Genomic DNA, 23,625 nt, shown 5'->3' with positions numbered 1-23,625 from the left:
CAACAACACAGCAGGGAGTTAACAAATACATCCTAAATTAAAAATAAATAATCACTAACACTGGGCCAAAGAAATAAATCCAGGTGAAGCAGGTTGCATATTTTTCAAGCGAAGTGGAAAGCGCTGTATATGAGTATCAATTTACTGGCATTGGAATTGTAATTGTTGTTGCAACTGTATCTACACAAGGCGTACTGCATATTCTCTATCGCCAGTTCCTACGTTTCCCCATGTAAAATAACTGAAAGGTCAGGAAAAAAAAGCAAAGGCAGAGCAGATGACTGAATTCTGAAGAAAGGAGAAAGAAGGGGTCTACCTAGGAGTCACAAATGCTAGTTTTTGTATGTCTGATGTATGACCGAAATTGATTTAAGAAAACTTGATTCCCAACCTTAGCTTCTGTATAAAATCCATTTGGTTAGATGAACAAAGAAGTGAAAGAATGCTACAGTACTCTTGTCCACCAGCTACAGGTAGAGAATTCATTGTATTCTGTCTTTGTATTAACTTAGATCTGCAGGCCCTAGTAGTTAAGGTTCATTTATCATTATATCATTTTATTTGTAAATAGGTTTTTACAGGCCCCTATATAACAACTATTTGGTCTCTGACTAAGGCTCTCAGACGTTGCTATTTAACTACATAGGAGTAATGATACTTTATTTACTTCCTGATTTTCCTCTTAGTATGAGAAAATTATTATGTAATTTAATCATTGAAACAACGTTTGGAAAACAGAATCAATATGGTGTATGTGCATGTGTTTCAGAAGAACAAAAAATCTGTAATGTTATCTCTGAACACTGAACTCAGCAAGAATCATTACTGCTACAACGATTCCAACAGAAGTTATGAATTAATGTTTTAAAAATATTTTTAATATAATACTAGATTTTTCTAATTGATAGGCTCATGAAAAATGTGAAATACTCTCAAAACTTAAAATCCATATCCAGCCCCATGAATGGCCCATTTTGAAAACTGCTCAACCTATATTTCTCAAACTTCCTACCATGTAGTGCCTCTGAGAATTCAATTATGTACTTTAGGCTTCTGTATTTAAAATTTCCATTGAAAGGCCAGATTTTCATCTGGTGGCACAGAATAATTCAGATATATAATTCAGGTATATAAACCTATATATACATTCAGCAATTGCTTACTCAACAGCAGTATACTGAAATGAATGTCAGAGCTCCTCATATATTCTCATTTGTCCACAGGAAGACTATGCCTATTTGCATAAATACCCCAAAACTTCGTAGCATAGCAAACCTTTGAAAGTCTAGCTGCTTCTGATTTATTTCCTCTTCACCTCTAATCCGTGAGTAAAAATAAGTGCACTTTATTCTCTCTATTGCTTTATATTCATGTGGTTCCCCTAACAATAACACTAATGCAAGGAAGAGGAAAGTTTGTTCTAAGTTAGACCAAAAGCCTTGGCACTGGAGATCTCTTCCTCATCTCTAATGCCAGTGACTTGAATATTAATAAAGCGTCAGCCTAACATCCTTCATGCATCACTCAGCTACAACCTTGGAGAATGAAGTAGCTATGGTGACAGCACCTTTTTTCAGTGCTAAATGCTGTTTTCTGGTTTGGCAACACCAACCTCGCCATCTGGACAGCTTTACTGCAGGGAGTGCCTGTGAGTGCCTGTTATTTATCTCGCCTTTTCAGGACTTGTTCTAAATTATGTTTAATCGACATTCCCCACCATGAACAATGCCAGAGGTTTACATTCTATATATCCCTAAGGTACAAGATTCAGACAAGCTCATAGCTGAAAAATCTGCTGAGTTTATCGAGGGTTCCCACCTGACTTTTAAAAGCAGTACTTTGTACACAGACACCGCTGGAGATTCCAGATTTCTCCTATATGCAAGCATTAGAGGTCAACTATGCAAGTAAGGTTCAGTACTTGATTCAGCCCTAAACCTCAAGCATCTGGTCGTAAAGTTCATTACCCTCAAAGTTTAAAGAAACATTTATCCAAAGTAAATAACTCACAGGTGTTTTTTCATAGTGTAATCCCTGTTATTGCAAAATTTATAATACCTACATATGACCAAGTACAAGGCTCCACAGTGCAATACAATGTACAATAGAAAGGAAGTTACAACTTATATCAGGCATGAAAGGAAAAAGCGTTCCAGGACACAGCACAGAGAACACAAAGGTGTCATTTGAGGCTAAAAAATATACTTTTGAAAAGATTTAAAGTTTCCAAAAATTTTTTACCCAGGTTTTATTTTTCTAAATCTCTAAATAGATACATATGTGTTTATGTATTTACATGTGTGATGTCCTATATGATTAAACAGGAACACAAAACAAATATCAACAAAACCATACAGTCTTAAGAGACTTCTGGAACTACACTGGAATTCCTTGCCCAAACCTGACTCAGTCTGATTGCTGCAGTTCATTAATAAATTATGGCTCACTCTATTTGTAACCTTATGCCATGTTAATTTATTCCATCTTCCTCAGTTAATATCAGTGGAACTCGCTGTTAGCATGCAACAAAATAAAATTTATTTTCCCCTTTCCTTAAAAAAGACCCTGGATTTCTTCCCTTCCCTTTTTCTAACTGTCTCCCTGGCTGAGCAGTAGCATCTTATAAGTGCTCTATAGATTTTTACATCTCTGAGCTCCTAAATGACACCTATATCTTGTAAGTTTTCTAGTCTGGTAATCTTCCTTGCATTAAAAAAAAAAAAAAGTGAGACCTTGCAACAAAGTTTCAAGATAAAATGCAGTAATGGAAAGTGAAATTTAAATTAATTTCTTGAATGATGCACTATTTCTGATGTTCTCCCTTACAACCTGCTAAGACTTTTGTAGATGGGAGGTAAAAGTCCGAGAAAACCTTTCCCTCCCAGAGTGTCAGAATACATCAACTTTTTCCTGGCTTAAAGCAGCAATACTAGTTTGCTGATGTTCAGCACATAGTATTCACAAACCCTGAAATCAAAATACAGACTACCAAGAGAGTGGAGGGCTGAGCACATACGGAGAGATCCTTTCGTATTTTGGAAAAACAGGATCCATCTGAACTGAAAGGGACTTGAGTAAAAAGATGATTGATGTGATCCAGAGCCATCTAGCGAGCATCACTAAGCTTGGCACCAGTCCAGGGCTGGTACAGTCCAAATGCTAAGCAGCTTCTTGTGGTGTGCTGCAATGGCTGAGCCTCAACAGGTGTCAAAAGTGTGGAAACGTAAGGATAGGTGAAAAGGAAAATAGAGAAACAGGGCAGGATCTAAACAACAATGCACAAACTTCTGGAGAGTTTGAGTTTGAAGCTCAGACCCATATCTAGAAAAAAAGTTTTACTCTGCCTTTGAATAGTTGTTTTCCATCTGCATGTACATAGATTTCGTTACCTAGCTCAATGAAGCCGGATGCATTGCACATACTTCTACGTGCTTAGAAGACACAATGATAGCATTACAGCGCTTTTGTCAAAATCCAACAGAAAGGGGGGGCTAAAAACAGAAAATTAAAAAAGGAAAGAGATACATGGAGAGTCTGAGGGCGGAAGAGAAAGACAACATTCTAAATAAAGAAGAGAGACATTTTAATGCATCTACAACTTACAGTTGTGGTAGTAGTAATCTCTTCCGTTACAACCTTCAGCGTATCGACCACTGAGATGTATCCCAGGCGCCTCGCAATAGCTAAGGCAGTGTTCCCATTCTGAGCAGGAAAGAGAGAAGCAGAGAGAGAGCGCGGTGAGAGGGAGGATTGTGGTGTGAACCAATGAAATCACTCTCAACACTGCATGAGCCAGCATTTCCATCCAAAACAAGGCGCAGCCTAGGAAAATCACTGGGTTTTTTACCGTTACATCTGACTCTGTCTTTGTAACTTCTTTAAGACTATAGCCCCGATTACCATGGTAACACAACACACATCTGCCTGCTATTCCAAATAGAAAAGTGTTGTATGGTTTAACCCTTCAGTGGTCAAATTTCACTATACAAAATGTGTATTGTCTGCAGATCTTAATGTTTTATTCTGCATAAGCTGTTCCACATCAGAAATACTCTTCTAAAAATGTACTTTAAAATGTTACAGTTTCAATTTCAGTTGAAACTGTTAAATCTTTATCGGGTACAATTCCCTTTTTGGGGAATATAGGATTACAGCTGTATTGTCCACATACACTTCTATTCCTCCTTACAACAAAAACGTATGTACAATAAAAGTACACAAAAGATAATGATGCAACAAACACAAAAACAATCCATATAAGGCTTGGGGTGTGGACCTATTTTGCATTATACAAATTTATTTGCAGTTTAAACGCCTGTGCTATATAGATGTGCCATTCATCAAATGGACATTAAAATTATAATTTAGTTAGTGTTTAGGCCTGTTTAGCTCCACTTCATCACCTGGAACATCAAAATAGCTTAGGAGAGTAGTACTATTTTATGAACTTAGACTGTTACTTTTCATTGTAAATGAACAGTACTTAAGATTGCCATCTGTCTCACTGCATTTGAAATTCTACTCAAAATGCCTCAAAATAGGGTCCATGCTCATTTATTTCAGGGAGAACATCCATTGCAACATAATGCCATCCACAATAGGTGGCCAAATTTATAAACTTTTTCATGTACGGAAGGAAAATTATTGTAAGTATCAGAAACTAGCTAAATCACCCACAACTCTCTTGAGGGTGTATCTTCCCTGCAGAACTGGCCCCGCTGACTGGTTGCCAGTTCCCCCTAAGTGGCCACAGAGGCTGCTGTCACAGTTACTTGGTTCTATGTGATGTGGCAGTCACAGTCCCTGTGTCACCCAGCTTGGGGAGGGGTGGACGGGACATATTGCATGGTCCTTTGTAAAGAGCTCTACACAGAACTGGTGTATGTTATTTCGCACTGAACCAAAGGACACCATGCTGGCCTACTGGGGGAATTATGTAAAGGCACTCCGTGCTTTGCACTGGAATGATTTCTCTCATGACACCACTGCAGTGTGTGCAGGATACCAGCCTGAGGGCTTCTCGCTACTTCAGTATCGGCTTTAGTTATCTATAATTTAGGTTCTTCTGCATTAGTCTAGCTCAGCAACCCTGAAGCAACACAGGGTTTGTGGGTTAGCACCACAAAATGAGTAGATTAGTATCTTCATAGCACAAATAGTTCAACTGTTACTGTCACTTGCACATTAACTGCTCATAACCCACCCCCATATCCCCCCTGCCAGATGTCTCAGGTTGAAGTTCTCTCTTATCTCAAGCTAGAGGTTGCTATGAGTGGACAAGAACAGTGCTAGTAACCGAGAAAGTAGGCAAACTGGGCAGTAAAGGCACATCCTTGACACCCTGCTTGCATTTGGGTTAGATTTGGGCATGACAGCCCCAATGTGAGGGCTGAAAGCAAGTAAAGAGACCTTGGGTTGAATATGCCCAGTAGAACCTGCAGTCCCACAAGCTGACCACAATGGTCTCTTTCTTGCTGATCTGGTGCATAAACTGGTCTCTTGGATAACTTCACAGAAGATTACTCAATGTGATCGTTCCAGAACCAACCAGGGCCCCAGTGCTGATTTAAGCTCGCAAAATGTATGTACACAGAAACCCGATCCACTCTAGGGAATGACACGTGAGTTTTGGACATTCTGGCTGCATTTTAAAGATTACCCAATTAGAGGTGACTAATAACAACATCAACATGAAATAAGACAGTTGCATTCCTGGCTGACTGCAGAGAAGGAACTGTGCCAGAGGTTATTGACGGTCTTGGAGGAGGCATTAACATCAGCGAACTCAGTAAGAACCTGAAACAGTTCCAGCGGATAAAGGGACAGAAATTTGGGTCAAAATCTTAAAAGAAGCCCAGCTTCTGATTTCCCTTAATTTTTATGGAAAAATCCTTATCAAGATACCAGTTCACAGCCCAAAGCACTGAGGCAGAGGGCAAGAGAACAAGCAGAGCACAGCCAGCTGTGGCCAGCAGCTCAGAAATCAGTTTCCCCGTCTCATGTTTAGCTTAATGCACGGTGAGACAGATCTGATCTGAACTACCTTAAGACGACAAGGAAATCAGAAGTCACATACACACATCTGACAACCAGCTGTACATAGAACACTTTCACCAAAACAAGGGCTTGCTCTCAAGCCTGAAGAAAGCAACAGAAAGAACTGGCCAGGGAAACAAGTTCCCTCTGGCACTTCACAGACTTACAGTGGTGATGGCGTTGGGCTTGGCTCCATGTTGGAGAAGGACGTTAATGATGTGAGTGTGGCCTTGTTGAGCAGCTTGGTGGAGAGGTGTGTACCCATTCTGTTGCCCACGGTGGTTACCATAAAAGCAAACAAAGAAAGAAAAACAACCACCAGTAATGAGATTAGACACTTTGCTTTGCTTCCTTCTGTTCCTTTTGAGACATTTTAAAAAGAAATCATGCCATCAAGTGACCCAAAGAGATAACAGATCTTCAGTAATAATACTACTTCTCCAGATTAATGGGAAGATAAAAGAAGATAATATTTTTATTCACAAATCATATTAGATCTCAAAATACTAGCAATCTCTGGAAAGACAGATAATTCCTCATTTCCTAGGTCAGAGAGGGGAACAATGAGGAACAGTTAAAGTGGCACACTAGGGACACAGAATCATAGCTGAGGCAGATAACAGTTTTCTTCCTCTCGCATCTTAGTTTGCTGTAGAAGCCTAAAGATTTGCCTTTAAAATATTTGAGGCAATTTAAAAAATATATCATTTTTAACAGCAGTGATTTGAGACTATTTGCTTTTAAAAAGGCTAAAAACATATACCTATTACAAATGTCAATCAATTTTAGCTTTGTTTGCCTTCAAAAGGCCTGAGCAAGCTGCAATTACACTTAGAAACATGTACAGAATGTCTGTATTAATAAACACACTTAACTCCATATACTTATCAGCTCCAGTGATTCATTCTAATGTTACACAATACAGAAACATAGCCAAAGTGTACTTCGGCTAGTTGATCTGAGATGGTATTGTGTAAGTCCAGTCAAGCAATTCATTTACCAAATTATTTGCAATTGGCTTTGAAAGCAAGCAGAGAATATACTGGAAGAAAACACCAAGTTGATTCACTGTACACTTATGTAAAGCCCGGGGCAGGCTCTGAAAGACAGGCTCCCAGAGTTCGCTCTTTTGCAAGCAAATAGACGCAAGTAATGCTTTGTAGTACTAATTAAATAGTGATAGTTCAGCACTTTACAATTCTTATATTTACAGTTTGCATGCATGGACCGCTAAAAAAATCAAAGGAGGATTTTACTGTGATTTTAGTGCAAATAAATTTGCTATCTTTACTTAAACATCAGCGCAGTTCTTCAAAAGCAGAATTCAGCCATATTATTTTTCACTGGAAATGGCACAAAGCATCATGCAGGCTTTCTCCAGCTAAACACCAAGAAGCAATAGAGGTTACTTATTCTTTAACATGCCTATCCTCAATCTATCCAGGATGGATTTACTCTTTAAACAGAGTCCACAGTACCAGCTGACAGATTGCCAGTATTTTTAATGGTCCCTAGGCAGGAAATTCTGGAGAACCACTGCCCCATACTCTCATACAAACTTGCTGACTTTAATGAAATTATTCTAAGTGAAATACCAGGGGAAATGGCATCAGAACCTGGTCCAGAGGCCCCTTAGACATAGAGTGAGACTTAATACTAAAGATGCAAGCATGTCTGTCCCTTTAGTTAGCCTCCAAATACCTCAGCTGAATGACTTGGCAGCTACCATCTGGATCCTGCTAGAGTCTGCTTTATTAATTCTTATCAGCTGTTTTTCTAGTAGTGTTGCCAGTTCTTTTGGAATCCTTGCGTTTTGCCTATTGATTTCGGGTGATCTCACAAGGGATGGGCCAGCATCTTGTATTTATTTACTTTGCTAGCTGTTTCTTACCACATTAAGCTGTGACCACTGTGATGAAATAGCCCTACTTTGAGAAAAGAATCTATCCCATAGGTCACAGCTGGGGACAGCAGAGCTGGCCAGAGTGACCAGCAGACCACAAGCCTGTGATTTTGACCAGATCTTACAAATACTAAGTATGTCACTAGAAATATCAATGGACTTCTTCACATTGATCCCAAGACATCCAATGTGAAGCTAGTAGCTAGCTATTGCCTGATGCCAGCTTTAACTGAGCTGAAGCCCTGCAGCTCCTGACTTAGCCTTCTCTTTCTGTTAAGGGTGATGTGATGATATTTGGGATGCAACACACTGTTGCAGCCACCAGAACCTCTCCGTGTATACTAAGGAGATATACGATTCTTGCTACAAGTTGTATAACGTTCAGCTGTTGTGCACACCAGTTTACACTACAAGAAATTGCTGAAATCAGTGGATTTCATTCAGGCTTTGGCTGTAGGCAGTCAGGTCCATTTCAGTAGAACCGGTCAGTAACAGTGTACCCAGATCCTCCTCAAAAAAACCCTCAAACCTCTCTTCAGCAAACTGCATTCCCCCACCACAGCTGCTTCCTCTCCCAAAGTCATTCCACCCACGCTTCGATCAGCAGCAATTCTTCCCACTCTTCTCCCAGCAGACTGGAGAGAACCTGGCATCCCCCTCAAAGTGTCTGCGTCTGCATTTCTACTTACTAGTTTGGCAGCACACCGGTATGACACTGGTGTAAACCATGTGCAAATGAGATCAGAAATAAGCTTGCATTTGTTAATTTTCAAGTAAAAACAAAAAAATAAAATGAAACAGATTCTCTATCTCCTTCATTCGTACACTCAAAGAGCTACCTGACTTTTCTTTTGTGAACACTACACAATGAGATGTTATAGAGAGAAGGTATTCTACTATAGCCACGAATCACCATAGGTTCACACTTCTCATACAATCATTATAGTTTCCTAGTGAAAAGGCACCCATCGTATGTATTTGTAGTACTTGGTTACCAGGTTCATAATAAAAAGCAAAAGCAAGCAAGGAAAAATTCTTTACCTTTGTTTTAGCATTGACATTTGCTCCCTGCTTGAGAAGAAAATTCACCATTTTGATGTTTCCATAGTGACACGCCACAATTAAAGGTGTATAACCAAGCTACAATAAAAAAACAAATAAGTGAAACTGCAAGCTCAGTGGAACATTCCTTTACAACACTAGCATCTTTTGGCACACCGGAGACAGTAGCCGCTCCACAATTTACCTTTGTCTGAGCATCTTGGTTTGCACCATGTTTGGTGAGTATTTCAGCTACATTCACTTTATCCTCTTGAGCTGCAAGGTGTAAGGATGTCAGTCCAGTCTGGAGGCGGAATACACAAAATAAAAAAATGAAAATAAAAAGAAACCTACTTTACATGGGGAAAGAAATCTAGACTTTACCACTTTCTCATCTTTAAAACATGAAGTGATCCTAACTATAGCTTCTAAGTATGGGTGGCTTTTTTGAACAAAGTAGAGTTGATGTTTCCCCTGATCTGGCTGACAAACAGCTCCAAAGCAATTACATCACCATAATCATGGAGTAAAACTTTCAGGCATCAATGATCATGCTCAGATTTTATACAGTAATGTCACTGGGGAAGCTGAGGAGGCCATTAATAAATTAGGGAAGCATATTCACTGTGTTTACCACTCTCAGACAGCAAAGAGAACCTTGACAACTGCAGGCAGGAGTCAAAATGAAGAAAATAACTCCAGAAATAGAACTCATTCAAAGATGCCAAGGAAATTGATGCAGCCTTTAACTAAAAGCTCACTGCAATCACACTCACAGTACTTGCCTGTGTACAAGGGAATAAATTTTGTAAGAGAAACGAAAACCACTTTGTTTCTTATTTGTTAGATGGCATATTACACCAATGTGAGACAATGAGAGACTTGAGCCTTCTATTTTGTCTTCAAGTAAATAAGACTTACATATATGCCTGGATACATCTGGTGACCTATGGAGATCTACACTAATGTTGGGGGTTTTTTTGAGGAACCATCTTGTTTTCTATGAGAAATCTGCCATGTGCAATCATAAAAAAATATTAAAACTTGGAAAGCTCCTCCACAAGATTTTTGTCATTCACCACTCTGTTAATAATATTGTTTCGTTATTTGCCAGACACCACCAATTTCTTCCATTTGCAAAGAAGGCTGAAGGGTAAGTATATGAGGAAAAGCACCTCTGCTGGCAGATGCGCTGAACTATTTTAGACTGTAGCTCTCAGGTTTCTGATACATATTGCTAAATCTGCCCCTGGACCCACAAACTCCAAAATTTTACACTCCTCTTCCTTAGCATCCAATGTAAAACTTCAGGCGCATATGTGAAACACCCAAGAGATGGCAAGGTTGCAGCACAACAAAAGCACCACAGTCTTGCCTTCTTGAATGCTCAGGAACAATTTTCTCTTCGTCTGCCTTTCCTCCTGTAACCTCTCTGCCCGAGCCAGATGTTATATCATTTTCCTCCAGTCATGGCAAACAGCTGCAGCTTGTCCTGTGTGTTAGTCAGTACAGCTATTCATTACATGATATAAGTTAACTGGTTAATCCATCTGCCAGTCCTAGATATCCTTTTCTCACTTTTACTGTTCACTCATCTGTTATCACTTCTGCAGACTCACAAATATGTACATAAGGAAGTGAAGCAGAGAATTTCTGACAATGTGACAGCATTTCTACACTGCACTTTGCATCTTACTGGATGCTGCTACCCATAGTATTTTGTCTCCGGTTGTGAGTTACCTTTGTTGCCACGTGGATATTGGATCCTTTCTCCAAAAGCAAGGTCACCATGTCAGTGTGACCTTCTTGGGAGGCCAAATGAAGTGGGGTGACTCCCTGCTTGGTCAAAATGTTTGTCTCAGCCCCGTAGTTCAATAGAGTGGTAGCTATCTGCATCTGGTTCTTCTTGGCAGCAATATGCAGAGGGGTGTATCCGTTCTAACATCAGTCAGGAAACAAAATGAGAATAAAGTTAACAAAAGAGCCATGTAAGCCTGGGAAGTCAGACACCCTAAACCAGTATTATTTCGTGTTACGCCTTATCACCAGAGATGAGAGTTCATTAAGTTTTCAAGGCCAGACATGTCCCACATGGCCCTGCTGTTGTGTTGTTTTGTCCGTCTGTAGTTTTTGCCATCCAAACTAGAACCAAGCCTGCCCTTGCCAGGGTGGGTAAGGCTGTTCATCTGATACCCTCAAATTATCTCGAGTTTGACACCTATATTTTGAATAATCTATGTTGTAAATATTCACTTCTGACTGATGAGTGACATTCTCTATGATGAGTGACGGGTGCCCACTCTTCATTGTATGATGCTTTTTTGGAGTGTGTGGGTAGAGGTGTGTTTGCCTATGGAATTTTGATATGTGTGTCATTCATGGCACTGGCTGGAAACAGTAAAAGGGAGGAATGTTTTTTTGATTGAATTAACCATTTAAGTGAAGCAGAAAGGCATTAATGGTACTTTTTGGCAATAAAGCAACTTCCCATGTTTAATAGCTTTACAACGCACCACAGGGAAAAATTCTGGGTTACAGCAGACAGTCTGTCTGGGAGTGTTCTGTTGGTCTGTTTTTAAAACAGAGCTCTACCAAACTCTTCTACTGCAACTGTAGCTGTTGCTGCTCTCCACGCACCACGATGGAAACAACAGCTCTGATATAATCACTTAACAGACGGGCTGCATTTTTTGGCAGCATGCAAAACAGCAGCCTCACACAGGGCAGAACGTTCTGAAATCAGCACCAATTCACTCATTATTTTCCCCTTTTTGGTCGCCTCTGCCTAACACAGTGATATGATACTATTCCCAATCCCAGAATGAACTCTCCATATGCATGGTCAGAATATGCGCAGTTTCTAATATTACACAATACTAAAGTGACTTCCAGCTATGACTAAAGCTCACAAGCATAAAAACGGGCTTAGAGAATTGCATACGTACATATCTACACATCTATATTTCTTCTTTTTCAATGAAGGCGTGCGAGAGCCATATGCCAATTTAGGTAGGGGGTCATCCAGCCAGGCTGTTTGAACCTCCTACGGCTCAGCAACTCGCTCACAGAATCACAGAATGTCAGGGATTGGAAGGGACCTCAAAAGATCATCCAGTGCAATCCCCCCACCAGAGCAGGAACACCGAGATGAGGTTACACAGGAAGGCGTCCAGGTGGGTTTGAATGTCTCCAGAGAAGGAGACTCCACAACCCCCCTGGGCAGCCTGTTCCAGTGTCTGTCACCCTCACTGAGAAGAAGTTTCTTCTCAAATTTAAGTGGAACCTCTTGTGTTCCAGCTTGAACCCATTGCCCCTTGTCCTACCATTGGTTGTCACCGAGAAGAGCCTGGCTCCATCCTCGTGACACCCACCCTTTATATATTTATAAACATTAATGAGGTCACCCCTCAGTCTCCTCCAAACTAAAGAGCCCCAGCTCCCTCAGCCTTTCCTCATACGGGAGATGCTCCACTCCCTTCATCATCTCGGTTGCTCTGCGCTCAGTGACCTTCTGACCACCCCCTCGGCTCTCACAACCCCCCGTGCAGCCCGTCCCTGGCCGCCCGCACCCCGGGGATTATTTTATTTCTTTACACCGAGCGGACCCTCCCCGCTCCGCACCGCTCCGCAGGGGCGGGGGGCGGGGCCAGAGCCGGGGGGCGGGGCCAGAGCCGGGGGGCGGGGCCAGAGCCGGGGGGCGGGGCCAGAGCTCACCTTGGCGGTCGCGTGCGGCGAGGCGCCCTTCTCCAGCAGCAGCAGCGCCACCTTCTGGTTGTCGTAATGTGCGGCCACGTGTAGGGGGGTGAGGCCGTTCTGTAAGGGCGGGTTAGGGTTAGGCTGCGCTCGCCGCGTTACGGAGCCGTTAGCGGGGGGCGGCCGGGGGAGAAGCAGCGCGGGGGGAACGCGGGCGGCTCTCGGGCACCGGCTGCCTGAGGCCACGGATCTGGTTTCCATCTCCCCAGCGCCCAGGATGCGCAATTCCCACAGCACGGGGTGGACGCCGTGTATTTGACAATTATGATTTTTACAGTATGGAGAGCTCAGTGCAACCTCAGGAACATTTCTGTCTCCAGAGCGGCACACCCTCCCACCAGGGACCCGTAACAACACTTCAGCCGCATCGTCTTCACCACCCTTTGGGGACTGAGACCTTAACAAGCCAGCACAACCGCAGGAAAGCAGCCACAGCTGCCCTTCCCGTGCATGTTGCACACAGTTCCTTCCCAAACAAGAACCCAAAATGCTTCTGGATTTTCACAGAATCACAGAATGTCAGGGATTGGAAGGGACCTCAAAAGGTCATCCAGTCCAATCCCCCTGCCGGAGCAGGAACACCCAGATGAGGTTACACAGGAAGGCGTCCAGGTGGGTTTGAATGTCTCCAGAGAAGGAGACTCCACAACCCCCCTGGGCAGCCTGTTCCAGGCTCTGTCACCCTCACTGAGAAGAAGTTTCTTCTCATATTTAAGTGGAACCTCCTGTGTTCCAGTTTGTACCCATTGCCCCTTGTCCTATCATTGGTTGTCACTGAGAAGAGCCTGGCTCCATCCTCGGGACGCTCACTTTCCTTTCTCATCATTACCTTGCCGGCTGAATCGGGAGAGGCACGGCGCTGCAGCAGGAGTTTTGCCACTTCCAGGCTCCCGTACTTGGCTGCCACATGCAGAGGTGTGAATCCCTTCTGAAAAATACCAGGATATAAAAAGCAGGTGTTAGTGTTAAAGATCATGCTGACATCTCTCTTTTACTAACTATGTATTAACAAACACTTATTCTTCAACCTGTATTCTCGCTGGCGGAATCAACAGCCATACCTAGAAACAGCAGCATCTCTTGAAAGCATCTAGAAACATGAAAAACAAGAAAATACTTTCCCTTCTATTCTTTCCTACGTGCATGCTGTCAGGCTGGCAGACATTTTATCAGATACAGACTCCACCAGCATCACACACTGTGTGTGTGGGCAATGAAGGCACTTGTTAAAACTTCTACTCCGAACTAGCTGCATTTTTAGTTTCATGATGACAGCTGTGGAAATATTTCCTGTATCAGTTGTTACCAGTAACAATGAAACACCAACTAAATTCAGTGAGAAAAGCTCCAATCTTTGTATTCTTCCTTTAGAGAGTTTGTTGAAGAATGATTTATATTTAGACTCATGTATCCATACAGGCACTAAGTTCTGCTACAGCCTGTGAGCTTCAGCTGAAAAAAGTCATGCCTGACTCAATGGCAGTGCTTTTGGAAATGCACCGTGGCAAGACTAAAAATATTGCCTTTTAAAAAAGAGCCCTTTTTGTTTTAATAATGCTTGTCAGTAAAGCCCAGGCATAGGGTCTACATCGAACGAACAAGCTCTTTGCCTATTATGTTAATTTTAAAAATCATGTTGATATGGAACACTCATGGATGCAGGACAGCAGGTGGCAGACTGCACCGCTGCCCAGACTGTAAGTCGAGGGAGCTACAACGACCTATTTGCCTGACACAAAAGTTATGTGTAATGTTTATTATCATTATCATCTTGTTCCAATAATCCCACCTCGAAAAGAGTTTACGTCAGTGAATCTCAGACATTTCCAGTTCATGAATCACAGGTTTTTAGAGAGATTATCTAGTGGACTACAGCTTCTCCTAGTCATAATTACATAATGCTCCTGCAATACTAAAGCCATTGCCATAAAGTGATATGGAAAATTAGGAAAGTATTTAGTGTATTTTTAGCCATTTTAATGTGATTTAACAGCTGGATAAAAGGAGAACATCAAGCATTTTCAGTAATCTGTGGATCATAATTTGAAAATTGCTGGGTTAGTCTTCTAAACCCTGGAAGACACCCCATTATACAAAAAATATGTTTTAAGCTTCAACTGTAAAATCACTTTTCAGACCTAAAACAATAGCAAGAATCCCTTAATTACACGCAATAAATTTGGAAAATATACCTTGGCACATAATTCTGTTTGCAGCTAACTATTTTCTTATGTGATCATCACTGTCATGATTCTATTGGTAAACATTTTTGGCTAACAAAATAATGATTCTGCAGACTATTTCTTCTATAACCTCTTACAAAATGGCCTATTGTGTGGTATGACACCTCACAAATAGAATCACTGAAAATAGATTCAGCATTAAATGAGGCTTGACAGATGCCGAATTGTATGTTTTAGGAACATTCCTTTCAGCCAGTACAGACCAGAATTATTTAACTATTTAAATAAACAAGGTACTAAAAAATAAATAGGCCTGTTCATTTAAAAAATCCCCCCACTCTTCTACTTTGAAAATATTTGCCAAAAAAGACCTACCCATAACACAATGGCGAAGTAAGAAGCAAGGACCTAATGTATATTTTAAACCTGTTGAGACCATGTATTTATCATGATCTGCATGCGGCTCCAGCAGGAATCAAACTCCCAACTTTAGGTGACAAGAAAATCTGTCAAAATTTGATTAACTTCTGATACATTACTTCAGTCTATCAGATTGCTGTTGATTAAGATTGAATAAGAACAAAACAAAAGACCCAAACTAGCTCAGTTTCTCAGTGTGAAAGTACGCTCTCCATTGAATGGCCATAGACCACCACGCACCGCCTGAGCTACCGGAATACAAGACACGAAGCATTTTGTCTTACTTTGGTGGACATGGAGTGCGAGGCACCTGCCTCTAGGAGAACAGATGCAACATCAACTTGTCCCTCTCTGGCAGAGATGTGCAGCGGGGTGTACCCATTTGTCGTTGCCGCGTCGGGGTGGGCCATGTGCTGTAGCAGAAGCTGGACGATCTCCGTTTTACCCAAGCGAGAGGCAATGTGCAGTGGAGTCTGTTCTTCCTACAACTCAAATCGAGTAGATAATTAGCACAGGTAGAACCACCCTGAACACAACCTTTTTGTTAATCCCAACAGACCTATCTATGCATTTGTCTTGCAGAAATCAGAGGAAGTAATAGTACCAAAAAAAAGGCAGCAAAGGAGTGCTTGCAAGTTAAATTTTGTGATGAGCTTCAGCAGTCTTATTAGAACAGAGACAACTAGAAAGCAAAACATTGTTTTCCTTTTATCAAGGACAGCTGACCTGAATTGCCCCGAGCGATAATCCATATCATGGAGCATCATGCTCAGCAATAAAACCAGAGAGTGAGTTTCTGCAAAGGAGCCATTGCTCAGAAACTGCCTGGGCATTGGTCTGCTTGTGGGAGGTGGTGAGTGATTGCGCTCCCATCGCTTGTGAGGGGGAGGGTTTGTGCTTTATTTTGTTTTGGGTTTTTTCTCCTTCACTTATTAGACTGGCTTTATCTCAGTCCAAGAGATTTTCTCACTTTCACCCTTCCGATTATCTCCCCCATCCTGCCACAGGGGCAGCAAGCGAACAGTGAGCAGAGCTGAGCTGCCGGCCAGGGTCAGCCCACCACACACGTTCTCTCTGGAAGATCTACACGTATTTTTGAGTGAAAGCAAAAAAAAGTTGTAAGCAGAACACCTACCCTGGCTCGGGCATCAACCAGGGCCCCGTTTCTCAGGAGGCAGCGAACTACTTCCACCTGCCCAGCACGTGCCGCCATGTGCAGCGCGGTTTCTCCACGCTGCAGAAAAGCAAAAGTATTTCAGTGTCCTAAACCTCCATGAAGAAACAGAAGCTCAAAGGGTGTAAACTCTACCCACATCAACTTGTGCAGAGACCCACATTTCCACCAGCTGAGAATCTGGCTTCAGACCCAGCAACAGGCAGCGCAGAAGAGTGCGTGCGTCCACGTTGCTGGGCCTGGGTACACTGTGATTTGCAAACACGGTGATCCCAGACAAGCGTCATCTCACTACAGAGGGTCAGAATGAAAATCCTGATTTGTAGAAAACTCTGCCGTATAGATTCCTCTGGTCACATATGCTCCTCAGCTTTCTACATAATGGTGCATCAGCTTGTGCACTGCACCAGAGAGAAGAGTATATTGAGCCTGTCTCTCTCAAGGGATTGAGAGGCACATGAGCCTCAAGATGGAAGGGGATTATTTTTCCAGATGGTCTCTTCCTGCAGACTGTGTGGAGCTGGCAGCTTTCAAAGCCCTTGCAATGGCTGTGCACAGCTGAGCCAGCATATGAAATGTGTAAAATCTGCGCTCAGCAGTGTGGCTCAGTCCGCGGGCTATGGAATGAATCTTGTTTCAAGCCTTTTGTAGCCCACAGAATCTGAAGGAAAATATTAAATTTTGGAAAGCTGACTGGGGTGATGTGGAATTTCAAGTCAGGATAATGAAGTATGGATGACACATTCAAAGCATGTACTTCTTGCATAGGTTTGCAAAGGAACACTGGAAGTGAGTATTCCTTGACGACTGCATTTCTAGCTTAGTTTTGCACTGTCCAACATTCTTTAAGTGCACTGTCATAAAGTGGACTGAAACAGTCCCTGTGCAGCTCACTGGTGTCTGGTACATTAGGTACTGGGACAGTTCCACAATCAAGAGCTCTGTATTGATCTTTTATGACAACACAGCAGGACTAATCACTTCTTTGTACTAATTGTTCCTTCTCTTTACTCTAGAGCTGGAGTATATTCTGTTGTAAGACTTTTACCCCCAGGACTATCAAGTTAAATTGCAATTGCCAAAATGAACACTCTGGTCAAGATCTTTTGCATCAGAATCAGGAATCACATCTTCTTGTCCTTCGTCTAGATGTAGCAAAAGCAGCAACCTGAGCTTGCCTACTATTATGAACTTCCTATTAAAGCAAACCTCCTTCACCAGGAGTTGATTTATCTTTTCATTTTAAAGTTAACATTGTATTACCAGCTGTGATTAGTAAGTAGGCAACAAACAAAATCCCACAGCTCTAGCTACAAATCTTAATACAGAATTTCATCTCTATAAAGTTTATTACCTGAAGAATGAGCTGTTTAAAATGTGAATAAGTTTTACATTTCACACACTCTAAAGATCAAATTTCTGTAATGACCCCTTTGTACTTGCATTAGCAAAGCAGTTTAGCTTTTGGAAACAGTTAGTAATCCAACAGGGAACTTCAGCTTAGCAATTAAATGCTAAGACACAAGTGTAGCATAAATTGTAAAGTGTTAAACTTTGCACACAAATGTCTGATGACACCACCACAATATTTACACCACAAGAATTGCTTCCACAATAATTTCTTGTTGGCTGTCATATCATTGATAAAGGTTTTATATAAAGATTGCTTCCATTAAAAAGTGTGACAACAGTAAGAGGTTTTGTCAAAAAGAGTCCATTCTAACAATTCAAGCAAAAAATTCAGTGTGCTCAACATTGTTACTAGGTTCCATATAACATTATCCTAAATGAGAAAAACTGATGAGTCCAGTGCACCTGGATTACTCAAATTTTCTTGTTTTGTTGTTGGGAACACTTAATTTATAATATTATTTACTGGTAAAAAAGCTGCTTTCAAAATGCAGATGGTCCGAAGTTAAATATTTTACATTTTATATTGACATGTTTATATTGACAAATTCAAACACTAAGGTATCTATAAAATACAACTCAGGAAACCATCATGTTCTTGTTATTTTTCTTGGTAACTAGGCTATAGGTATACAAACACTGATTTCTATGGTAAGTCATGTTCTGCATTTTGTGTTATCTCCCAAAGGTCACATTTTCTAAATTTAAGTATGTTCTTGTGAAAGGCACTAGTTCCTGGAATTTCCTTTATAAAAGGAACATCTTGACTATAGCATTTTTACTTTTTGTTTGTTAGGTTTTAAGCATTTTATACCCTTTCACTGGTACAAATGACACAATTTCATGGCAGCCAGTGAAACTATGCAAGCAAAAATTAGAGCCATTTGGACTTAAATTTCATCATTCAAAGACAGTCTTTCCCATGACTTGGCTTATACTCAGTTTTGGATGAATTTCGCGAGCTCTGTTTTTAGGGGAAACTTGACCTACTGAAGCACTGCTCAGGAACACATGGAACTACAGATAGCTTATAATGCTCTCATACAACTGCCATTTTCCCCTCTTCACTGTTTGGGACACTAGAATAATTTGTCCTAAAATGCAATACAGTCATAAAGCATCATTAAAACGTGACCTTTGGTTGGAGTGCGTGGTAGGCTAGACCCTTTCCGCAGGAGGTATTGCAGAGATGATTCTAGTCAAAGCCATACTCACAATGTTAGTGACATCGGGAGAGGCTCCGTTCTGCAGCAGAAGGAGGACTATGTTCAAGTGGCCCATAAATGCAGCCACGTGTATTGGTGTGAGGCCCGACTGCGAAACAAAGCAAGAGCAGTTTTACTCCTCTGCACCGGCATAGGGAAGGGGCTTCTTTGTTTAAATAAAACATAACTGAAAGTGAGGTATGAGAAGAAAGAGGAAAAAAAAAGAAGCAAAAAAGTAGAGAGAGAAGGAATGTTTCTTCAGGACATGAAACATTTTTCTACCTCTGTTATAGCCTGGATTGAAGCCCCATATTTCACCAGGAGTTCCATGACTTTGATGCGATTTTTCTTGCAGGCAATGTGCAGTGGAGTAAAACCATTCTGTGCAAAAGACAGTCATGTTAGTTAAAAACATGCAGCTACGCTTTCCACACAGCTCCATGCTGGCGCACTGGGAGCAGAAGTGTTAGAGTACCAGAAGCAATTGTTCTTTAAGCACAACAGGTTATGAATTACAGACGTCTCCCAGTAATCTGAGGCAGAACAAAGCAGTGCTGCTGCTTTCTTCTCAGGCCACGGGGAGAAACTGAACATCCGCCTCCGAAAGCCAAATACAGACATGTCCATTTGGACTTCAAAGTGTGTGCGCACACACGTATGTGGTGCTGAAGGCTGCACACAGGTATGTGTAAGAATGACTTAGAGCAGTTCCAAATATTGCCTAACCCAAGGAAAACATAAGAAATTATAGTGACTGGTTTGAAATCAGTTAGTGTCTTTGGAAATGTTTCATGCATAATCTACACCGCTCTAGGAAAAGAACAGAATGGAGTACTTCTCCCACATCCTGCCTTATTTGTTTTTATAGAGTATCTTGTAATCTAAGCATCTATGTCTATTTATTTGTATATTTACGCATCAATTTACAGCATGCTGTATTCATGTTTGTGTGTGTGTGTGTGTGCATTCTGTGAGGTGTCTTTATAATCACTGCTTCAGCTGTAGTTTCACGATATGGAGTGTTCATTCTTGAAGCAATTGTGACCCCTCTTCTTTTATTCCTGCTTTGTAAGACAGGTATCAGCCCTCATTTGGATTAAAATTAAACGGGGCAGGGACAGGAACAAAAGGGAGGTGGGGAAAGGAACATCTGAAATCAAGATTGCAACCTAGCATTTTGTATTGCAAGAGAATATTTTTAGTGTTGTGCTTAGCATCAGCACATATTCATTTCTTTGAAAATGCTTATTCAGTGAGATTGGGGCCCAAATCAAAGCATGTCTTCATATTATATACTGTAATACATGCTTTGACTTCAAGCTGGGTTTATGTACTATAATAGTTAATGCAGGTTAAGTGTGTGCCTAAAGTTACACAAACACATTATTCACCGTATGTGAACGTTTAAGTGAAAAACACAGGTAACATTTTTAGATAATGTTGAAAAAATGCTTTTTTTCTAATGAGAAGGATCAGTATTGCTAAACACTCAACTAGCAGTAAAGAGAACTTAGTGAAATTTTAGCTCATGGAAAGAGGCATATAACAGATGATTCTACAGTCAGCTTCTGTTAAGGGAAATGTTAATTACTAGATGACTTGAAGGTGCTTTAAAGCATATACAAATTGAAAAAGCTGAGAACTCATATAGTGCTTGTATCCCCAAATCATTTTGCAAACATTAACAATGATTTTTTTTTTAAGTCTAGCTAAAAGTGAATTATTTGTATATTTTTTCCATCATAGGACTCTGCTGATTATTATTACTATTGTTAGCCCTCTGCAATTTCTAAAGTAGGAATTAAAACCATTAGATATTTTACTTCCCATACAACAGCTCTAAATATATTGCATAGGGAGTTTTACTGTTTCAGAACTTTTCATATTTTCACTTAACTATACTGCCTGAGTTGATTTAACTTTGCTACTTCTAGTTAAGTGAGGAACAGTTTGATGGGGGAGAGGAAAAGGCAGAAAAAAATCTATCACTAACAGAAATTATAAGCATAATAATAATATATTAAATACTACAAACAAGCCAGAAGCTACAAGTTCCTGATGGGAGAGGAAAAAAAAAACCAGTTTGGAGAGAAGCGAGCAGAGAGGCAGTGAGTGGCTTGAGGATGTTCTCCTTTCATTTCAGGATGGATGTTTTGCAGGGAGGGTGGGAAGGGAGGAACAGAATGTATATTTCTGGTCATAGAGGGAAAAAAAGGAAGATGTGGGGGCTAGCATACAATGTGTATGTGTGGGTAGTTGAGGAAAGTACAGCTAAAGATAATCAGGAGGCTGGAAAGAAAAAGAAGGGTGAAAACAGCATTGAAAAAGACCAACCGAGTGAACATGATACTGAGAAAGATAAAACAAGAAAAGCATAAGAATAGGAAGCAAGAGGGATTACGGGATTTGTGCGTAGAGAAAGGCCAAGAAAAATGAGAGGGCAGAAGAAAATCGGTCAATAAAAAGACAGTTGCAAGGAAGTAAGGGAAGAGAGGGACAGGGGGAGCCTTCACAGGAAAACAAAGGGCCATCCTGAAGGCAAGAAGCTGGGGAGGACATCCGAGTGGCCTGTGGGAAAGTTCTGTGGAAGCACCGAATACAGCAGGCAACGGCAGACTTCTTGCCATGCACAAGTATCTCAAGTGTGCACAGTCTCTTTCCCACAGTGACTGTAATATATCGGTATTTTAACGTCCATCCAGCTAACAGTTCATGGGGGGCACTTCCTATTAGAGAAAACTGGAATCTTGTCTGGGCTTGGATAGAATAAAGACTCTTGAAAGCTTTATATGCTATCAAAGCCAAATGTGATGTTTTTCCCTCAGTTTGGAAATAATGGTCTGATCAATGAGTGAAAGAACTCATACCTGTTTTCCTGTAAGCATCAGAACTGTTTTTTAAAAAGGAAGAATAGTGGCACCTAATAGAGGGGAATGTCATAATTTGATAAATACAGAAATACTAGCTTTTTCATATATTTTCTCCATGCCAATTAGCTTACTGATTCAGCCAAAAGCTTAAAAATTATTTGTGTATCATATCACACAGTATGGAAAACTGAACTATCAATGCAATAAAATGGCAATGCATAAATTAGCATCAACTAGAATTGGCTCTGATTTTAGGAACTGTGTAGAGCTTCCAGACCTGATACTACAGCCACTTGCCATGGGACATGGTCCATGACTAGGCCTAATGATGCGAGATACAATACTGGTAACCAGCAGGTGTGACAACCCCTGTTGGGACTGCAACTACTTAAGCTTGCTGGAGTTCGTTGAGAGAGTTTTCACTTAGCTGTGCTGGCAAGAGCTACTCATCTGCCCTTTGTTACATGACACAGGTGGGACAGGTTTACCAGGGCACGAGCATTGGGATTTGCTCTCTTGTCCAGAAGGAGTTTGGTGACACGGTAGTGACCACAGTGTGCAGCCACGTGGAGGGCGGTCAGGTAATCCAGCGTGACGTCGTCCACGGGAGCTTTGTGCTGCAGTAGATGTTTGACGCATTCCACGTGGTCCCCCTGGGCCGCCATGTGAAGTGGAGAGAGTCCATTCTGTGGCAAAAGCAAACAGAACAGTAAGTTCTAGTACCTCTCGCTTAGATAATGGCAAACACTAGAAGGAAGCCATCGTGAGTTTGCAGAGTACCCCCATCAGGGAAATAGAGCTGCATCTGAGCTATGGACACCCTCAGTCACCCTTTCTGTTCCAGCAAATGTAGGGAAGTTTAGAGAAACATCATATAAATAACTAGAATGAGAAATCAATCAAAGCAAAAGAATCTAAGAGTCTTTCCCATGATTTAATATTTAATAAAACATATCTTGACCTTAAAAGACAGTTCTAAGGATATTAATCATAACACAAACATAGGTTGTGTGTTAATTAGAGGAAAAGCACCTACTTACCCATCACCATGTTTATTAAGGAACTTATATTTTTTTAAGTGCTCAACAAAAAACCAAACTATATTGGTAAAACCTGACCCCTGAGCTTCTTGGGAAATGATACTTTCAACCTCCAGCATGGCTGGACCTTTTGTTCAAACCACAACACTTGAAGGGCAGTGGAAGTGGGAGTTTTATAGCCCTTTCTGGCTTTAATAGATCTTTTCATAAATATCGAAGTCCATGGAAGGCAGACAATTAAAAGGAAAGAGAATTGTTGCTATTAATATTTATAGCAACTTGTTTACAGAAAAACAACAAAAAAAAGTAGTTTTAATATTTAAAAATTTGACTGCCTCCAGTTTGGAACCACCTTTTCATTTGAAAGTTAGCAAAGGAAGTTACTTTTAAATCTAGGTTCATTTTACATGCAATAAGATAATTTTAAAAGCATTGTGTTCTGGGCTATAACATATAGGCTTGAACAGGTAGCTGAGTTGGTGTGATCAAACTGACTGTTTATTTGTTGCCTGGAAGTCGGGGATTATTCACTGGCCAGTTCTGCTTTGCTCAATTCTCCACACAGTGGGGATGTCCAGATGCTGCCGGGC

The 23,625-nt window shown here is 41.1% G+C and overlaps 1 protein-coding gene across 32 annotated transcripts in view; it reads right to left on the bottom strand.

Annotated features, from left to right (window-relative positions):
• ANK2 (ankyrin 2) overlaps positions 1-23,625 on the bottom strand; it is a 370,609-nt gene that overhangs the window by 82,721 nt on the left and 264,263 nt on the right. For 19 of the 32 annotated variants that reach the window (XM_065633268.1, XM_065633277.1, XM_065633275.1 and 16 more), the window contains 12 exons: positions 22,484-22,681; positions 19,408-19,506; positions 19,136-19,234; positions 16,472-16,570; positions 15,621-15,818; positions 13,563-13,661; positions 12,695-12,793; positions 10,721-10,918; positions 9,186-9,284; positions 8,981-9,079; positions 6,204-6,302; positions 3,604-3,702 (listed from right to left, as the gene is read on the bottom strand). In XM_065633268.1, the coding sequence (XP_065489340.1) occupies positions 3,604-3,702; positions 6,204-6,302; positions 8,981-9,079; positions 9,186-9,284; positions 10,721-10,918; positions 12,695-12,793; positions 13,563-13,661; positions 15,621-15,818; positions 16,472-16,570; positions 19,136-19,234; positions 19,408-19,506; positions 22,484-22,681 (1,485 nt within the window). The remainder of the gene's footprint in view (positions 1-3,603; positions 3,703-6,203; positions 6,303-8,980; positions 9,080-9,185; positions 9,285-10,720; positions 10,919-12,694; positions 12,794-13,562; positions 13,662-15,620; positions 15,819-16,471; positions 16,571-19,135; positions 19,235-19,407; positions 19,507-22,483; positions 22,682-23,625) is intronic. The other 13 variants (XM_065633290.1, XM_065633293.1, XM_065633273.1 and 10 more) reach the window with 4 other exon arrangements.

The sequence above is a fragment of the Caloenas nicobarica genome, chromosome 4 (assembly GCF_036013445.1).
Source record: "Caloenas nicobarica isolate bCalNic1 chromosome 4, bCalNic1.hap1, whole genome shotgun sequence".
NCBI lineage: Eukaryota > Metazoa > Chordata > Aves > Columbiformes > Columbidae > Caloenas > Caloenas nicobarica.
The sequence above is the reverse complement of the archived record's forward strand: the minus strand, read 5'-3'. Positions and strand labels throughout refer to the sequence as shown.